This window comes from Ostrinia furnacalis, unplaced genomic scaffold (genome assembly GCF_004193835.3).
Source record: "Ostrinia furnacalis isolate ACB-3 unplaced genomic scaffold, ASM419383v2 OfSCF0419, whole genome shotgun sequence".
Taxonomy (NCBI): domain Eukaryota; kingdom Metazoa; phylum Arthropoda; class Insecta; order Lepidoptera; family Crambidae; genus Ostrinia; species Ostrinia furnacalis.
Window position 1 is genome coordinate 362,881 of NW_021130658.1, and position 18,225 is coordinate 381,105.

Consider the following 18,225-nt stretch of genomic DNA (forward strand, 5'->3'; position numbering starts at 1 on the left):
ATGGGCGGACCAGCTGCTGCAGGAAAGGACAGCTGCTCCCTCCTGTTTAATCTTAGCCTAGAAGCTGGGTATGACTCCCCCGCCCCCCTCCTCTCCCCAGGTCATTAGCTGGGCATGACTTCCCCCTCGGCCAGAAGTTGGGTATGATTTACCCCCCCCCTCAGGCCCGAAACTGGGTATGACTTGACCCCTCCCTCTCCCCCCAGGCCAGAAGCTGGGTAAGGCTTGCCCCTCCCCCCAGGCCATAAGCATAAGCTGGATATGACTCCCCTTCGGCCAGAAGCTGGGTATGACACCCCCCCATGCCAGAAATGCCAGAAACTGGGTATGACTTGCCTCTATCCCCTCCCCCCAAGGCCAGAAGCTGGGTAAGGCTTGCCCCTCCCCCTAGGCTATAAGCTGGGTATGACTTATCCCCCCCCCCCCAGGCCAGAAACTGGGTATTAGCATCATATTATGTATTATTATGTTCAATACAAACAATCTTTAAGTTACACTCACCCCAACCGCGTCTCCGCATTGCATCGAATCCTATGAAAATGTGGTTTTTGGACATAGCGATACTTAATTTTCACAATTTTTATTTTCTTAAATTACTGGTATATTTTGATGAATAAATGTTATTAAAAGTTTTTTTCTAAAACTGATGGTTTAGCTGGAAAAAAATATTTTCCATCCCAATAGTACGCCGGCTGCGCTCGATTCGGATATAATGACGTCACGCGGCCCTGCGTACGTTGACTTTTAGCGGCAAAAACGGCCTATGTTTATTACTTAATATCTTCGTAAGTAATGGTCCGATTTGGATAATTCAAAAAGATATATCTTTCTTATGTCTTAAAGATTAACGTAGATACTAGTTTTATTGAATTTTCTACAACAGTACTGATCCTCATTAGGACCACACAAAGAAAAGGGCTTGAATGTTGTAATTCCAGCCATGGTTCATTATTTCTGTACAACGTAAACGTTATGCTGAGTAATAATTATTTGTTTCGTGTCTTTTGTAAATCAGTTAAATAGAGGTATGGGCTTAGATTATGGGGACTTTCAAATATTTTCATTCAAATGTTACTAATAAAACAATCAAATATAAACATAAATTTTATTGAAAATACACAATTATGTATATCTTTTGGCCTTATAGTAACATTAGTGTACACAATACTAAAACAATAATCCACTAACGCGTCATTCCAATACAATACAACAGTTTATTACTATTATACACAACTAGAGATAAACTAAAAGCGAGTAAAAGTAGTTATCATAGTAAAATAGTCGTACAGTTTTACAATTTTAATCATTCAATTGAATATTTATTTTTATGTTCAATAATTTGTATGTGTGAGATTTCAATGGAGAGAATTTCAGACAGTATTATTCGTCAAGTACACTCAAGCTTGAATACATTTATCGTAGATCTTATTTACAAAGTTAATTCGTATAAGTTGTATAAAAACAGCCAAAAGGCATGATCAAAATGGCAAACTGTAAAAAATGGAATGTATAAGTGTTGACCCTTTAGCTTCAATGCCACCCGGTTTAATGTATATTAGTAAATATAAAAAAGGTCTTATTCGTTAATTTATTTACACTCTGAAGTCTTTTAGATAATATTCAGTCGCGATTTTTAGTAATTTGAAGTCCCCCAAAAACGAAGAGATTTATCACAGAATGATGAGGTGATCTTCAAACTTTTCGTGGTAAATTTTGGTCCTCGCATTAATATAATTTAATTTTAATCTACCAAAATCATATTTTAAAACTAAAATATTGGTTAAATAAAACTTTACAAACACGATTCGCTAAAATGTTACTGAGGATTTTGTATTTTACTTACTTATTTGGCGCTCTGGAAATATTAAAACGTGTACAAAACTTATACTTTTCAATTAATTTATTAATCAAAATGGCTTTTACTTATTTTCTTTTATTTCTTTTTAATAAAAGACTCTTGGGGAATGACATTGAGCGTTACATAATATCGTACATTAATATCATTTTAATATTTTCCACGTTAAAATTCAGCAATGTTTTGTCACATTACTGGTTATATTATTTTGAGATTCCTGATTAAAGAAGTGATTATAAGCAACATGAAAAGAAATATCATACTTTATAAAGAAAATATTAATTATCTATTATCACGAACTAATCAAATATTATATTTGTAACCAATAACATGGCAACACATGAGCTTTCCAAAATATTTCGCAAATATCGTTTCGATTCACACAACCCTTAAAAACTACAATTTCTCATAATTAAATCCGATCATAATAATTAAAATCAAAATATTACTTTATTGCATTTACATAATACATAATGTTGTGTGAATAAATACGAGATTTTATTCTCTCACAATTATTATCTAGTTTTTTTTACTATTTTATAAAAGTTATTTTATGAAAAAATAAACTTTTAATTAATTCTTCTTCAGGGGATCGAGGTTATCTATTGAAAAATCGTCGTTTCCAAAGGTGATCCCCCTGCTGAATCCATCCTGCAAAGTAAAAATAAAGAAAGTTAGAAAAAAAATTAATATACAGTTCTTTTCGAACATTTGATTTCACCCCTGAAAACCCAATTAGTTGTAAAATACACATTTGAATTTATTTTTAGTTAGCTTTGAATTTGAAATCATTGAATAGTTAATAAACTTGTTGACTTTTTAGGTTCCAAATGGTATACAAAACTATAGAGCAATCGCGTATAGACAGCTCATTTGATCCAATGGAAGCCCACACATAATTACCCAGCAAAACGACAAAAATACACACAAACACTATTTGTATTGATGACAAAATGTTAAGGTGAAAATACCAAATAATTTAAACCAACACAAAACATTATACAATTCCCTAAAATCCATATCTAGCGAGATTATTAAAAATGAATACAAAAGGCACAAATTAATTTTAATTAATCATTATTTTTTCGCACTTTACAATGTTTAGAAGCTTTTTTACACTCAAACTCACCAATTTTCAACCTAAAAGAGATAAAGAAATCTGTTTAATAGAGAAAAAACTGATTGTGACTTTCCTAAGTACATGAATATGATTTGATTTTTTTTTAATTTTTTTTTGCCTTACCTAACTGCCCTAATTAAATATTGATGTACTGACATCAAGTGACAGTAAGCAAATTGTGAAAAACTTCAACTAACCTTCATTTCCGAAATAGTTTTGTCTAAAAATCCGTTGAAACTGCTGTCGAGCTCCACCGTCTGTTTCTCGCTCAGATTTCCGAATCCGTTGAACGTGTTGCCGAAGCCGCTGCCGAATATGTTGCCGGTTTTTTGAGTGTCGAAAGGATCGTAGCCGCTGAGACCGTTCGTGAACGACGTAGTGTTGTTGAAAACCGATGTTTGTAGGTTGAAATCGCTAATGTCGTAGTTTGGTTTGTTGGGTTGGGCGAAGGGGCTTGACATTTGGGGCATGGTTTGAGGGGGGGAGAAGGGGGTAGAGCCGAATAGATCGGAGTTCAGGGTCTGGGGGGGAGTGGGGTGCTGTGGCGGCTGCTGTTGCGGCGGCGTTTGGCGTTTTGAGGCCTTCGGGGGTGGAGCCACTGAAAAAAATACACAGTCAATAAATAAATCTTGTATTTAGCAAGAAGTTGAATAGAATAGACTTTATTGATCACAGTAAGCACAAATTATAAACAATAACAACACAAAACGCATATAGAAAATAGTGGGCCACTGCGTCAATAGGCTCCCGCTCAGTATTTAACATAACAAGAAACTGATCTTCCACGAAAGCCCTTGTTCATGGCATCGCGCCTTCCATCCCTTGGCAAGTTGGGATGTAACTAACAAATATCAGTCTCAGGCTTTCATGGAACCAAGTAAAAAGGTTAGGTTTTTTAATTTAATAATTTTCTTTAGAGATGCAATAATAATATGAAAAACATAATAAAACAACAACTTACAGAGCGGAGGCGCGGGCGCAGGCGATGAGGCGTGCGCTGGCGGACTCATGGGATCCGACTCGTACGCGCGCGGGTCAAAATCTGTAAGTTATAATAGGCTTTTAATATTATGCTTGTGGGACGTCCACCCACAAGGTGGACAGACGACATCATAAAGATAGCGTAGGAAGGTGCTGGATGCAGGCCGCTACCAACCGGGCAACATGGAAATCATTGGGGGAGGTCTATGTTCAGCAGTGGACGTCCTATGGCTGAAATTATAATGATAATGCTTGTGAGGGTTTACTATAATAGCGCACCAGAAAATGGGGTTCGAACTACCTACGATTAAATTGGCAGTCTGGTATACCTAATATAAATAAAACTTTTTTTTAAGTAGAGATAGGAAATTGAAAGATGTTTGACTTACCACTATCTGAGTCTGAGTTGAGGAGCAGGCCTTCTAATTTGGTGCCTACTACGGGGTTCTTGCTTGACGACAAATCTCCCAGGAGTTTTCTGTAAAATTACAAATATTACATTTAATTTGCTTTAAAAACACTGCAACATCGTGTGTAATAGGTTCTATTTTGCTACATAAATGAAGTCTGATTTATCCATCGAGTGTAGGTACATAAAAGTGAAAAAAGATGGAAAATATAAAAATTACAGAGTGAAGAATTACTTCAGAAATGCTAAAAGCAGCGGTATTTTTACAGATCATTAAAAAAACTGTGCTGACTAATTGAGGTACATAACTAATGACTTCTTAAGGCTTAAGATTTGATATGAACTCACCCTGAGTTGAAGTTGACCTTTCCATTGTGCGTAGGCGGCGGAGTGGACAGCAACAGATTGTTGTCGTTGCTCGAGTTGAATGTCTCCGTTGAGTTGTTCGACAACGCGTCTGTCGCTGTGAACAAATACAATCATTCATTAATAGGCTTTTTCTAAGAGTCATCATTAAATCAGACAGAGAAACGATTTTAATCTATAGTTTTTAACAAAAACCCGTCTATCCTATCTTTCACTCAAAGCAAGAGCATGAGCGGGTGACAGACAGGTGAAACAGCGCTAGAGAGGGTTATTATGGATGGAGCTATGGAACTTTTATATCTTTTTCTTGCAATTTTTTATAATGCAATGACTGTGTTGACTTCAAGCTCATAGTTGAATTATATTATTGTCACTTTACACCTAAATGCTCGTATCAAAACCACCACTATTTTCCACAACAACTTTACATTAACATCTAGATGGATAATTTTCATACAAGCGCTTCGTCTAATAAAGTGAGGCAAAAGTCATTATGTCATCCAAGGTCATCTTACAAACTTTTACTTTGACTTTGTCAACTATGTGGGAAAAACTAAGCACTGGCTACTGGCACCAGTGGTCTAGTTTGAAGTGCCTCACTTTTCTTGCGCTTACTTAGGTAGGTACCTACTAGGTATATCCGTCTAGGATTTATTAATAAAAGTAAGTAAGTCAAACAACAAAACAATATTAAACTCTATTAATAACTCACCTAACTCAGGAGTCTTATTCCCATTCATCGCGCTGAACCCGTTAGCCAGCGTGAGCGAAGCGAGCTGCTTCTCCAGCAGTTCGGGCGCCTTGAACTCCGCGATGTCAGAGAGACTGTTGCGCGCGAGATACGCCGATAAATCGTCTTTGTACGTTATTTTTGATAGCTCCTGGAATAAGAAATAAAAGAAATTGTAGATTTGGTATGGTGAAGTCAGAATATTGATATTATCAAATTTTTATTATTTATTTTATTTGTTCCCAACGAGTCACACCCAAACGGGTAACCCTGTAACTCGTTGGGAAAAAAAATTCCATCCAGTCACACCGTTACTCGATAGGACATCTCTTAAAATGTTTTGTCCAGTAACAGGGTTACTCGTTTGGGTGTGGCTCGTTGAGAACAAGCGACATGGGCTAGTGTCGGCTTATAAACCCATTTACCTGACACCCTGTATAAAAAGCCTTGGTGGCTTTTTAAAAAGCCAGTGGCCCACGTCATTTTGAAACTTGATTTATCATAAGCTCAAAAAGTACTAAGTAATGATTTTTTTCAACACGTTCTACTATATTTCGAAAAATTAACACCAGGGCCAAGAAGAAGCAATGCAAGAAACTTAGTCAACACGTGATCTTAATAAATTATGTAAAGAATAATAATAATATTGTTTGCCTTTAGCATGTTTTACAAAGATGTTTTACAATTGGTATGTCAACAATTCACACCTTAGATTTAATCAGTCATGCAAATAATAAACTCAGATACCTACTTTATTCAGATTCTGGCCATTAGATGACGTAAACGAAATAAATACAATAATTTAATAAGTAAATAACATCGAGTATAGGTACTACTATAATTTATTGCAAAATACAGCAATATATTTACCTGTAATCTGGTTTTGTACGTGTTCATTTGCAGCTCTAATTTCTTGTTTTGAAGCGTGAGTTTTTGCATTTCAATGTATTTGCCGTTGTCGTTCAAGAACCGCCTGTAATAAGTTTTCATTAATTAAAATTTACCGGTAAAGATACAAGAAGTCTAAAAAACCGGTAACTATTATTAACCGGTATTATTTTTAACAGAACAGTTACAACACTACGCGTTGATCCGCGCCATTTGCCGTCTTGTTTTGTGAAGAAGCAAGCACAAAATTACAAGATACACGAATGCGGTCTTAACGCTGAATGCGATCTATTCCAGATAACCTAGGAAGAGTAGTTCTCTTGTTGGATTTACTTAATAATATGTACTTTGAACAAAATAATTTGTTGATAACTAATCTGTAGTGCAGATGCAGTTGGTAGATGCAGGCCGCTACCAACCGGGCGATATGGAAATCATTGGGGGAGGCCTATGTTCAGCAGTGGACGTCCTGTGGCTGAAATGATGATGATGATGATGATGATGAACTAACCTGTAAGCCAAATCGAAGGCTTGACCGATGGTGAGCGTAATCTCTGAAGCCAGCTTCGTGGAAATGAACACGAAGCATTCGTGTTTCTCCGGGCCGTTCTCGAGATTTGCTCCGTTGGCGGCACCTGGAATAACAAGATTTTGATACTAAGTAACATTATAATTATCAGGTTATTTTAACGGCACTATTATAATGATCAGGTTATATTATTCCCACCTCTCGTTCCCACCGCTGCAACTCCTGTGTAGCCAGGATCTACAGCTTGACCGCCATTATTTAAAGTTGTTATTGGACCAGCAACGAAATGGGTTCCCTCCACAGATATGGATTAGGTTCCCTCCGTCGTGATATTGAGAGTCTTTGTACCTACATCGAGTGTCTTAATAACCTCGAACGGTCAATTAAATCGATGGTTATTCGAATTATACTACATCGAATGGTAAAAAAAGCGATGTCTTAACATCGAAAGGTATAGATTAATTTGCGTGTTCCATTTGGGAATCGAACCCAGGATCAATCATGAACCTATCCACAGAACTTTAGCCCCTTACTAATAAAAAGTTACATAGTTGTTGAACACTGTTTTAAAATGACATTTCCATACTAAACGTCACTTTAAAACACTGTTCAACGAGCGTGTAAGTTTTATTAGTAAGGGGGATAGTCTTTTGTTAAAATAATTACCTACCTTTGGCGATGAAAGAGAAGTATTTCTTCGCGCCTTTATCATCCGCGCAGTAGGATATCCTGTGCAGAGGGAACTGGTACATGATGTTGTTGGTTCTTGGCTCCTGGAAGAGAGGAGAAAAGAGGTTGGTTAGAAAAATGCGTCAGGTAAATTCTGGCTAAAGACAGATAAAGTTTTGGCGCGATTTACAAAAAAAGTGTCCAAGATTTTTTACGTCACAGTGATATTTGACCTCAAAATCGGACATGCCTGTTTTATACCAGAAAATAGTAGCATTTTCAATTTAATATACTCCAGTAAAACTGCACTGGTTAGGTCAAAGTAAACGCAGCCCGCATCCAGTATTCTAATGTGACTTGCTCGGATATATTATAATTTATAGGTGCAATAGGACTTATTGTAAACATCAAAATCCGTCCGATGGTTTTTGCCTAAGGTTAATAATTATCCATCTTTCTTCAGCATTCGCAATTTATGTAGTAGGTATAAAATATAATAATAAGATACCTAGTTTATTAAATATCCTCGGACATAATTATTACACAGGGTCATCTAAGCTCAAACGCGCAATTATTGTATTTTGCGGGTATCGAACCCGCAACCTCTGACGTAGTCCAGTATGCAATGCGAACCACTAGGCTAAGAAGTCGTCAAAAATTAACGCCCGTATTCACTAACATTACTATGAGGTCTCACAGTGCGCGTGGACGCTGTGCGTTCGATTTGTTGCTTCACTTAAGCAAGTATCGTTTGTGAATACGGCCGTAAATCTCTTAACCTAGATTTCAATACAAGACAAAAATAAAACGTCACAGTCGTTTCAGTTACAGTTATTGTTAAATATAGAGATATAGAGAAATGCCAACTAATGCGCTAAGTTCGAAACTCAGTGTCGCATTAGAAATTCACACACACAAAGAATCAAAATATGTGCTCATTATCCACTGCGATATTAGTGCTCAACGTTCGAATAATCTTTAGTACTACGCAAGGAATGTAAACTGTTCACATTATGACGTCGCTGCTGTCATCATTGCTTTCACGAGTAATTTGTTCTGTTTTTGGACATATTGCTGCGACACTGGCCCCGCCCCCTTGTCACATCTCCCTTTAGTTTCTGTGATCTGTGTTCTTAAACTAGGCGAAGTCTTAGCTAAATCTAGCCTCGCTTCCTACCTAGACTAGACTTTCACGACACAAGGTCACGGTGGTATACTTAACTCTCCATTGTCGCGGTTGTACAGTTAGTTGTACGCTTCGATGGACAAGTCGCTGTTTGATCCCCATTAAAGGCAGTTTAGACTTGCAAAGGAAATAGAGTTTTACTCCTTACGATATCTACGTTCAGAAAATTAAATGTAATTAAGGAATGGTTAATTAAACATTGTTTTTATAGTATACAAGAATAAATAGGTACTTAGAGTATAAATAAATACATAGGTATAAGAAATATAAGTAGGTATGCCTGAAATGGTAGGATCAAGAGATACTTTGTATTTAATTTAAGATCTTTCTGTAACCTTGTTTTCATACACAATAAAGAACTTAGGCTTACAAAGAGATTAAACAAGCTTTAAAAATAATTATAGACTAGCTTTTGCCCGCGTCTCTCTGTCTCTACCAAAAAAATATCCTACCTACTTATTTCTCTGTACGTTTTAGTTGTATGTAAACATTTGTGAGGATAGATGGATGTTTGACTCTTTGACGCAAAAACTACTGAATTTACAGTAATTTTATATCACAGTTTTGTTTTTATTTTTGGAACAAAATCAATATTTTTTCTTTCTTTCTTTCAAAAAGCTGGTTCTTAACTTCTTAATAAAGACATGTAGAGCGTTAAGATGGTTAACTAACCTAGAAAAACTATAAAATATCTTCTTTTATTACACCCACGTATTTGTTATGCGATTTAACACGCAACGCGCGAAATTACGACTTACGACGTTAACGGTGTGATTATTGACAAAAGATTATGTAAAGACACGTTCTGCTTTCTATGTTTTTACGGTTTTGGGCAAACCTTAAAAGGGGCCACAAAATGCGGTTTAAGAGATTGGAACCGCAAAAGTTGTGTTTAACTTTAAATTTTTAACCGAAGTTTTTAACCGACTTAACAAAAGTTTTTTTTTACTGAACTAGAGTTGATCTCGTTTTGGTCATATTTATTTTAACAAAATCGGTTCAGTAAGTAGGACTTTAGTATTTTAAATCAATTAATCAAAAACCTGCATCTACGGCTGAGTTGTACCATCTTACTTTAACCTAATAAACGTCAAAAACCTGTCAACAAAAACCACATATTGAGTATTGAGTCTTGTTATGTCAAAGTTACAGTTAAAGTAACTCAGTCTAAGTTGCGGATTTTACTTTTATTTTGTGAGGTAGCTATCATAATTACCTACCACTAAGTTATTAATTTAATTATCTAGTCCAAGATCATTAAGCATACTAATTTACCAGAGGCAAATGAAGGATTTGGCCTACACTCCCAGCAAAAAATGTTGAACTTACTAGGATCGAGGCCGAGACCTCAAGGTCTGAAGCAGTTGGTCTTCCCACTGAGGCGATCAAAATGTGCAACGATTCTGAAACGCGAAGTGGCCAAAATCGGAACTAATAACCCAGCATTGACAGTAGCCCTCCTGTCAATAATAATAATAATAATAATAATATCGTTTATTTCTCACCATAACCGTATACAAACAAGGTTCATTACAATTCCTACTTTTTTATATTTTTAAACCGGCAGACAGTGGTGACTGAGTTTGTTGCGGCGCTTCTTCTCAGCACTTGCCAAATGTTTGTCTCGAAGCGCTGGTAGGGCAAAAAAATAATGAGACATGTATAGGCTCCTTAAGAGCATTTGACGATTTGCAAGAACTAATTTAATTAGTCTAAACAAATAAAGAAAATTTTGATTAGATTTTTTTTTACACTGACATTTCGTGCCACAGATAACTAAAGTAACTGACATTTCTGCGTGCCACAGACTACTAAAGTTTTCTAGGTCATACACACATTGGTAATCCTAACTTCTACACGAATTAAGACAAAGGCTGGTTGCTGAATTTTAACGGTTACACGGACATTTTGATTTAAATTATATTAGTCACGCGCGGCCCAATTGCTCAGCATGTTACATAAATTAGTGGAGTGCGAGCTCGATTTTAATATGGGTTCAGTATGTGGATTTCATTTTTTTTTTTTGGCGTGTGCCTGCCTATGCATTAATTTATTTTTGTAGATGCGCTTTTGGTACAAAATTTTGTCTATTGCACTAACAATGATTAAAAAATACTATTTCTTAGATTTCATAAAAACTACAAAAATCATCGTCCTTAGCTGAAAGCGTTAATGATAGTAAAAGTAACTTTGATAAATAAGTACTCGGTGTTGTTCTCACAGATTAAGACGAATCTAACGAACGTCTCTCTATAAGGTCTAGCGCATTTAACTGAGTCAGTACCTGACATATTGGAGTGGCACGGGAGGGGTGACATTTACATTTATGACGAGACAGAGCATACGAAGCATACTTATACATTCGAGTAGCCCTAGTGATGCTCTAGAGTAGAGATCCTCTGGTAGGGCCCAAAAGATAAGGAGACATGTAAAGTGCCCCATAAGGGCTACCTTTTCTTTTTTTATTATTTTCTTTAATAATATTTTGACGTTCATAAGTGCCACTTGTGGTCTAAACTGAATAAATACTTTTGATTTTGATTTTTTTCTACCTCTGGGCTTCGGCTTGACACTACTTTTTGGGACACCCTGTATATTAGCAGGTCTACCTGTAGCTAATATTTCATCAAGCCGTTTAGCTTTAGGCTACAGGTAGGTACACACAGAGCATATACATACATACATTGGAAAAACATAACCCCCCTTCTGTCACAGTCGGGTAAACCACATAAGGTTCGTTTATTTCAATGCGGAACCCTTCTAATAACAGTTGAAAGTGAAAACAATGGCGCACTGAGTGTCGAACATAAACGCGCATGGATTTATAACGCGTTGCGAAATTATGTGTATTTCTCGTAATATTTAACTGGCACGGTTAACTTGTGTGCAAATAATAATTACATTTTGAGAAATATTATTTGACAGTGTTAATTTCGACAGTTAGGCTGAGTTGCACCTCCTAACTTTAACCGTTAACCGGTGTTTTTGTATGGAGTTTGACAGATTTTTGAGGTTTGTTAAAAGTAAGATGGTGCAACTCGTCCTTAAAGTATTTAAGTGATTGCTAGATTTACCCTTCCCAAGCTTCTTTATTTGTAGGTAGTTACTTAGTTCCGTAAGGTAGGATCAATACAGTCACTTTACTCCCGTAAGATAGATTCTGTGGCAAGTAGTATCTAGTCACTTAATCTACTTAATAGGCCAAAAAGATGTATTTCACGGTCACTTATACTACTCAACGTCCTGTGAGATGAAGTGCAGAGTCACTTAAACCATTTGTAATACCTAGTGACTTGACCTAAGGGAGACCGAGAAGATTTTTGTGAACACGCGCTGTTGCGAACTCGCTGATAGTTAATAGGTTGCCAAAAATCGACAATGTCACAACTCTCCTCGCTCGCTCCTCTACTTAATAGTCCCTTGAAGTGTACTACTTAGTTACGTCTTATTCCACTCAATACTCCCGTAAGTTGTAGTACACAGTCACTTTTGCCACATAATACTACCCTAAGATGTAGTATACAGCCACTTATGATACTTAATGTTACCGAAAGTATAGTACCTAGTCATTTCATACTCCCTAAGTTGTAGTACCTAAGCATTCAACCTAACTGTAGTACCTAGTCACTTAACCTACTAAAATATACATTAAAGTGTAGTACTTTGTCACTCATGCCACTTAATACTCCCGGAAGATGTAGTACACAATCACTTATGTCACTTAATAAGACCTAGAAACATACCTGTATCGCGACTCCGTCCACGGAGATGGTAATCTCGACCTTCTTGCATTTCGCCGCGTCTTTCGTCTCGGACTTCTTCAGCTGTTGCGTGAACTGCAGCTTCTTGATGGCGTCCTTGACTACTTCGATGCCTTTTGGCTGGTCCACTTGTGTGCAGCCGAGGAACTGGGGATGCAGAGAAGAGTACATTAAGTATGGCGGTACATCGAAATGTTTGTTGCATCATAGGCACAAGACATAAATGGTGTCATATTATGGTGGTATGTGTCTACGTACGTGTGTTTGCTACTCGTACGAGTATGTGTACTTAATATTAAATAAATAATTTACGTATTTATTACTTAGTAGTAAATAAACTTGCGAGTAAAAATTTTCAAATTGTGCAAGCTTTGTTCAGCCTTGTCGGCATTCAAAAAAAGGACTCAATTATGTTACAATGTGTGATTAATTGAAAATAATATAGGTACACGGATAAAGTAGATCTTTCATGAAAGTAACCTATTTCTTTATCTTAAAACTTTTTTGGATATATTTTTCAAATGAATTTAAAAAAATCCTGAAAAAATTCAACAATGGACTGGATCTAAGCACAACATAGAAATGTAGTCATATGAAAATAATTGATATTTAAAATAATACCTATTTATTTATAAATTTTAAATGCAAAAATCCTAAACACTATAAATTTTCGTTCTTCACGCATTAGTCAGTCAGAACCTACGCGCACGCGAATTTTTCACACGTCCTCATTTTTAATCGTTCTGTAATTGATGTTTTAAACATAACTAAAAAATTTACAATTAAAATAACTAATTACATACCAGCTAATCTTGTACATAATGATCTATTGTTCATAAAACATACCATAATGCATGTAGTTTTATTGTGATTGCAAAAAGACAGCGTAAAAAGTTTTGACGTCTCATAATGTTGCAAAATTTTAAAGAAACTGGAATTTCCTATGTCCTAAAGTACTGAGGTAATGTCTTCTTACAAAAAATACGATCAGGCTTAAGTATGTAGGGTCATGTCACCTGTTTGCGTCCATCACAAGTTAGATCAATCTTAAAAACAGTTGAAGATATTTATGAGTATTCAGGCATGCAGGCTTTAGGTTTTGTTGGAGTATCGGTATGGTTATTGTTTTCCATTGTTTTTATTTTTTTTATTAAAGAAATCTTCTCCTCCAGCTAAGCTTGGAGTGGGGTCATCACAATAGTCCAGTGGACGATGGTGTTCGAACTATCTACCCTGGAATCAGGCAGTCCGATACTGACATCATTGATCTATGGCCGTCTTATAATTAGAGTAAACCGTCGTTTGAACGCAATTAAGGTAGTGATTAAAATAGGATAGGGTAATCTGTCGTTTGAAGTTTGAACGCAATAGTGGACGTAAACAGGCGACACGACCCTGTTATCAATGGACTTTGCGTCATCTCAACACGTGCGCAAGCGCAGACAATAGCTTGAATGTTGGGGGCGTATAGTCTGTAATCGAAGTACATCAGACTGAACGTTTTTGTTGGAAAATAGCTTTTAATACCACTACATAAGGTGGTATAGTGTAAAGCTTGGTGTGCTATCGCTGTACATTCCAATCGCTGTGATAATGCGCGAGTACAATGTTTGTATTTTACTATACGTCAGTACTATATTTAATTAGGTACTAGCTTTCCGCCCGCGGCATCGCCCGCGTGGAATTTTGTCTGTCACAGAAAAACTTTATCACGCGCGTTCCTGTTTCAAAAACCGGGATAAAAACTATCCTATGTCCTTTCCCGGGACCCAAACTCATCATCATCATCTCTATGCCAAATTTCATCAAGATCGGTTCAGTGGTTTAGGCGTGAAAGCGAGACAGACAGAGTTACTTTCGCATTTATAAATTGGTATAGAAGTATAGATTCTATTGCAAAGTTTGCAGTGCAAAGTACGTAAACTATTGTTAGTTTATAGCGATAAGCTGGAGATTCCTCTGCAGAAGGATGGCTCTCTTTAATTTCCTAGCGCTAACCAGATGGGTAGGAAAGGTCAAGTGCTCGCGTATATTTTGTCCCTAAGTCGCCTCTTACCACATTCACGGGTAGAATGATCTTTTTAATGCGAGTGAATAAAATTCATTACATGGGATGCAATAAAAATATTGACTATTGACCATTGACTATTCATTCATTGACGGTTGACTGCTGGCTATTGACCTTTTACTGTTACCTATTGACCATTGACTCTACGACTATTATTTATGAATATTGACATAGACAGTTGACTGACTATACGTTACCTCAACCAATTAAGCGACGTGTCTTTTGACATATAAAATGTACAATATGTGATGCAATAGAAATAATTATGGACAAGTGATTATTGACTTTTGCCTATAGAATATTGAATATAGACTAAGTATTGAAGTTACCTTAACCAAATAAGCGACGTGTCCTTTGACGAGGGCGTCACATCCGTTAAGACCTGACTATTGAATATTGATTGACTATTGAATATTGACTATTGAAGATTGACTATTGACTGTTGATTATTTTTGACTATTGAATATTGACTATTGAACATTGATTTTACTAACCAAATAAGCGACGTCTCTTTTGACGTGGGCGTCGGGCGCGTGAATCCAGTTACGTTCGTTAGCGCCTGACTATTGACCATTGATTTATTGACTATTGAGTATTGAATATTGACTATTGACGTTACCTTAACCAAATAAGCGACGTGTCCTTTTACGAGGGCGTCGGGCCCGTGCATCCAGTTTCGTCCATTAGCGTTTGACTATTGAATATTGACTATTGACCATTGATTTATTGACTATTGATTATTGAATATTGACTATTGAACATTGATTTTACCTTAACCAAATAAGCGACGTGTCCTTTGACGAGGGCGTCGGGCGCGTGAATCCAGTTACGTTCGTTAGCGCCTGACTATTGACCATTGATTTATTGACTATTGATTTATTGACTATATTGAATATTGACCATTGAACATTTATTTTACTAACCAAATAAGCGACGTGTCTTTTGACGTGGGCGTCGGGCGCGTGAATCCAGTTACGTTCGTTAGCGCCTGACTATTGAATATTGACTATTGAACATTGATTATACCTTAACCAAATAAGCGACGTGTCCTTTGACGAAGGCGTCGGGCGCGTGTATCCAGTTACGTCCGTTAGCACCTGACTATTGAATATTGACCATTGATTTATTGACTATCGATGATTGAGTATTGAACATTGATTTTACTAACCAAATAAGCGACGTGTCCTTTGACGAGGGCGTCGGACGCGTGAATCCAGTTGCGTCCGTTAGCGCCTGACTATTGACCATTGATTTATTGACTATTGATTATTGAATATTGACTATTGAACATTGATTTTACCTTAACCAAATAAGCGACGTGTCTTTTGACGAGGGCGTCGGGCGCCGGTCCATCCAGTTTCATCCGTTAGCGCCTGACTATTGAATATTGACTATTGACCATTGATTTATTGACTATTGATTATTGACTATTGGCTATTGAATATTGACTATTGAACATTGATTTTACCTTAACCAAATAAGCGACATGTCCTTTTACGAGGGCGTCGGGCGCGTGTATCCAGTTTCGTCCGTTGGGCGCGCCATTCGCTTTGCCCTTGCCCTGCCAGAACAGCAGGGTAGACATCCTGGAACAAACAGAAGACGTATTTAGATTAGGGTTTTCTGGAGGCTAATCAACTTATTATTTAAGAATATTAATATTTTTACATAGGTATAGCTGAAGTTGGTAGTTGAACAATGGTTCAGATAGCTAAACTAAGGGTGGATTCGATTGTTAGTTTTATTTCCTATACTGAAACTGTCAATGTGGGTCAATGTGCCAGTTATACCAGGAGTTATTCTCGGATAAAAGTTTTGTCGAATCGGGCCTAAGCCTAAATAAAAAATAAATATAATTATTAAAATAAAACCTTATAAAATAAGAACATCGAATTGAAAAAACATTTTTGTGTTGGATAGTCCATTAATTTATTGAGGAAGGTTTTCGGATATGGTAATATTTCCTGTTTTTGAAAAATGTTGCAAAAACGGGAAAAAAAGATTTAAACTCATTTTCACAGGTGTGCCTAGTCGCGGGCACAGCTACCTTAGTCCTTAAAGGATGAAGCACACTTATTCCTATTCTAGAAATTGAACATAATAATATGGTACCTATTGTTTATTAATTAATCATGGTGCGCCATAGTACCTGCTTACTTAACAATAAATTATCACAAATGAATTAATGAATCGTAAACAACTTACGTTACGCCTTTTGCAATGTTCCCATACTTCACCTTTATTTGTGTTTATATTATGTATTCTCAGTAGAACACGTGTGGTATAATGAGTTACTAATAATTTACGTTTCATGTGAAGGAAAAAAAACTGAGTATTTATTTGTATTGTTTGACGTATTACCTACTTACTTATCTTATAGGTGGATTTTCTAAGTGTGCATGGTTGAAAAAGTATAAAATTAAAGGAATAATGACACTTGTACTATAGAAGGACTTAGGCCCCTTCGTTACGTTGTTTTCTAGAATAAAAAAAAACTTTGTATAGAAAAGATTGGAAATGATTAATTTTTTCTTGACTTTTCCATTGGTCAATTAAAGTCTAAGGGCCCAGTTTATTATTTAATTTATTTCATAGTTAAAATAACTAATAACCTAACCAATGGTCAAATTTGACAGATGTCAAATGACAAGTCGTTAAATATCAGAAAAAATTTTTTTTCGAACAATGGTTAGCTTGAATTTTAGTACATTTTTTAACTATTTGTTAATATTTAACCATTAGTAACAAAATTTAAAAATTTGTTATTTTAACTATGAATCAAAAAACTGGGCCTAGTTGATTAAAAGAAGTTAGTTACTTACATTTTTAAGTGTTAAAGCACAAAATTGAAATGAATTTATATTTTGTGGTTTAAGCACTCGTTTAATCTAAATCCCTGTTATCAAAGTATTATTATACATCAAAGTATTATTATACAATTCGATATTAGACTGTTTTCACTGTATTAGTTAGAATCAATTGTCGTCGAACAAGGTCGCATGTCCGTCTAATCTGTTTTGGGCATTAAATTACTCTAAAGTAGCTCTTTTATCATTATTTTTATTTTTTTAAACTCATAAACATATCGAAGAAGTATCTTCTTCTCAACACTGGCCCATTTATTGTCCCGAAGCAGTGGTAGGGTTAATATTGGGACGTGTAAAAGTGCTTTTTAAAAGCCTATTTGCAAAAATAAATGAGTTTTTATGAAGCTACAGAATCAAACACCGACGAATGTGATTAATCTAAGAGTAGGCGCACACCGTTGATTTTTCCTCGGCCGATAGTTTAGTCGGGCAGTTGATCAGTATGGGCATGTATGGGAGTGCGCACACTACGCCGATTCGATTTGGCCGATTCTTCATACAAATTAAAATCGGGCACAACTATCGGCCAACTAAAAATCAACGGTGTGCGCATACTCTAAAGCAGTACAGTCGATCCGTCTTTGTTCGACGACGACGACGCAATGTACGAATGTAAGCCTACGCCCACCGATTTTTTGTCGGCCGATAGTTTAGTCGGGCAGTTACAGTATGGGCATGTATGGAAGTGCGCACATTACACTGATTGATTCTTCATACAAATTAGAGTCGGACCCAACTATCGGATGACTGAAAATCGGTGGTCTGCGCCAGGGATGTTATGGATATCCGTAACGGT

The 18,225-nt window shown here is 36.3% G+C and overlaps 1 protein-coding gene across 1 annotated transcript; it reads right to left on the bottom strand.

Moving 5' to 3' along the window:
• Positions 1–1,310: 1,310 nt before the first annotated feature.
• On the bottom strand, positions 1,311–16,168 carry ced-6 (PTB domain-containing adapter protein ced-6). The gene is made up of 11 exons (XM_028320643.1): positions 16,031–16,168; positions 12,477–12,641; positions 7,549–7,651; positions 6,861–6,984; positions 6,332–6,434; positions 5,444–5,612; positions 4,714–4,828; positions 4,346–4,434; positions 3,937–4,017; positions 3,173–3,573; positions 1,311–2,506 (listed from the first exon to the last, which is right to left on the bottom strand). The coding sequence occupies exons 1-11, from the start codon at positions 16,145–16,147 to the stop codon at positions 2,429–2,431; spliced, it is 1,545 nt and encodes a 514-aa protein (XP_028176444.1). The 5' UTR covers positions 16,148–16,168; the 3' UTR covers positions 1,311–2,428.
• Positions 16,169–18,225: the final 2,057 nt, after the last annotated feature.

What these genes read in the sequence shown, in the direction of transcription:
- ced-6 (XM_028320643.1), bottom strand. Translation starts at nt 16,147, where the DNA reads ATGTCTACCCTGCTGTTCTGGCAGGGCAAGGGCAAAGCGAATGGCGCG. An exon ending in CGTACAAAACCAGATTACAG is followed by an intron (nt 5,613 to 6,331) that starts GTAAATATATTG and finishes TTCTTATTCCAG; the next exon opens with GAGCTATCAAAAATAACGTA. An exon ending in GAATAAGACTCCTGAGTTAG is followed by an intron (nt 4,829 to 5,443) that starts GTGAGTTATTAA and finishes ATTTGTTCACAG; the next exon opens with CGACAGACGCGTTGTCGAAC.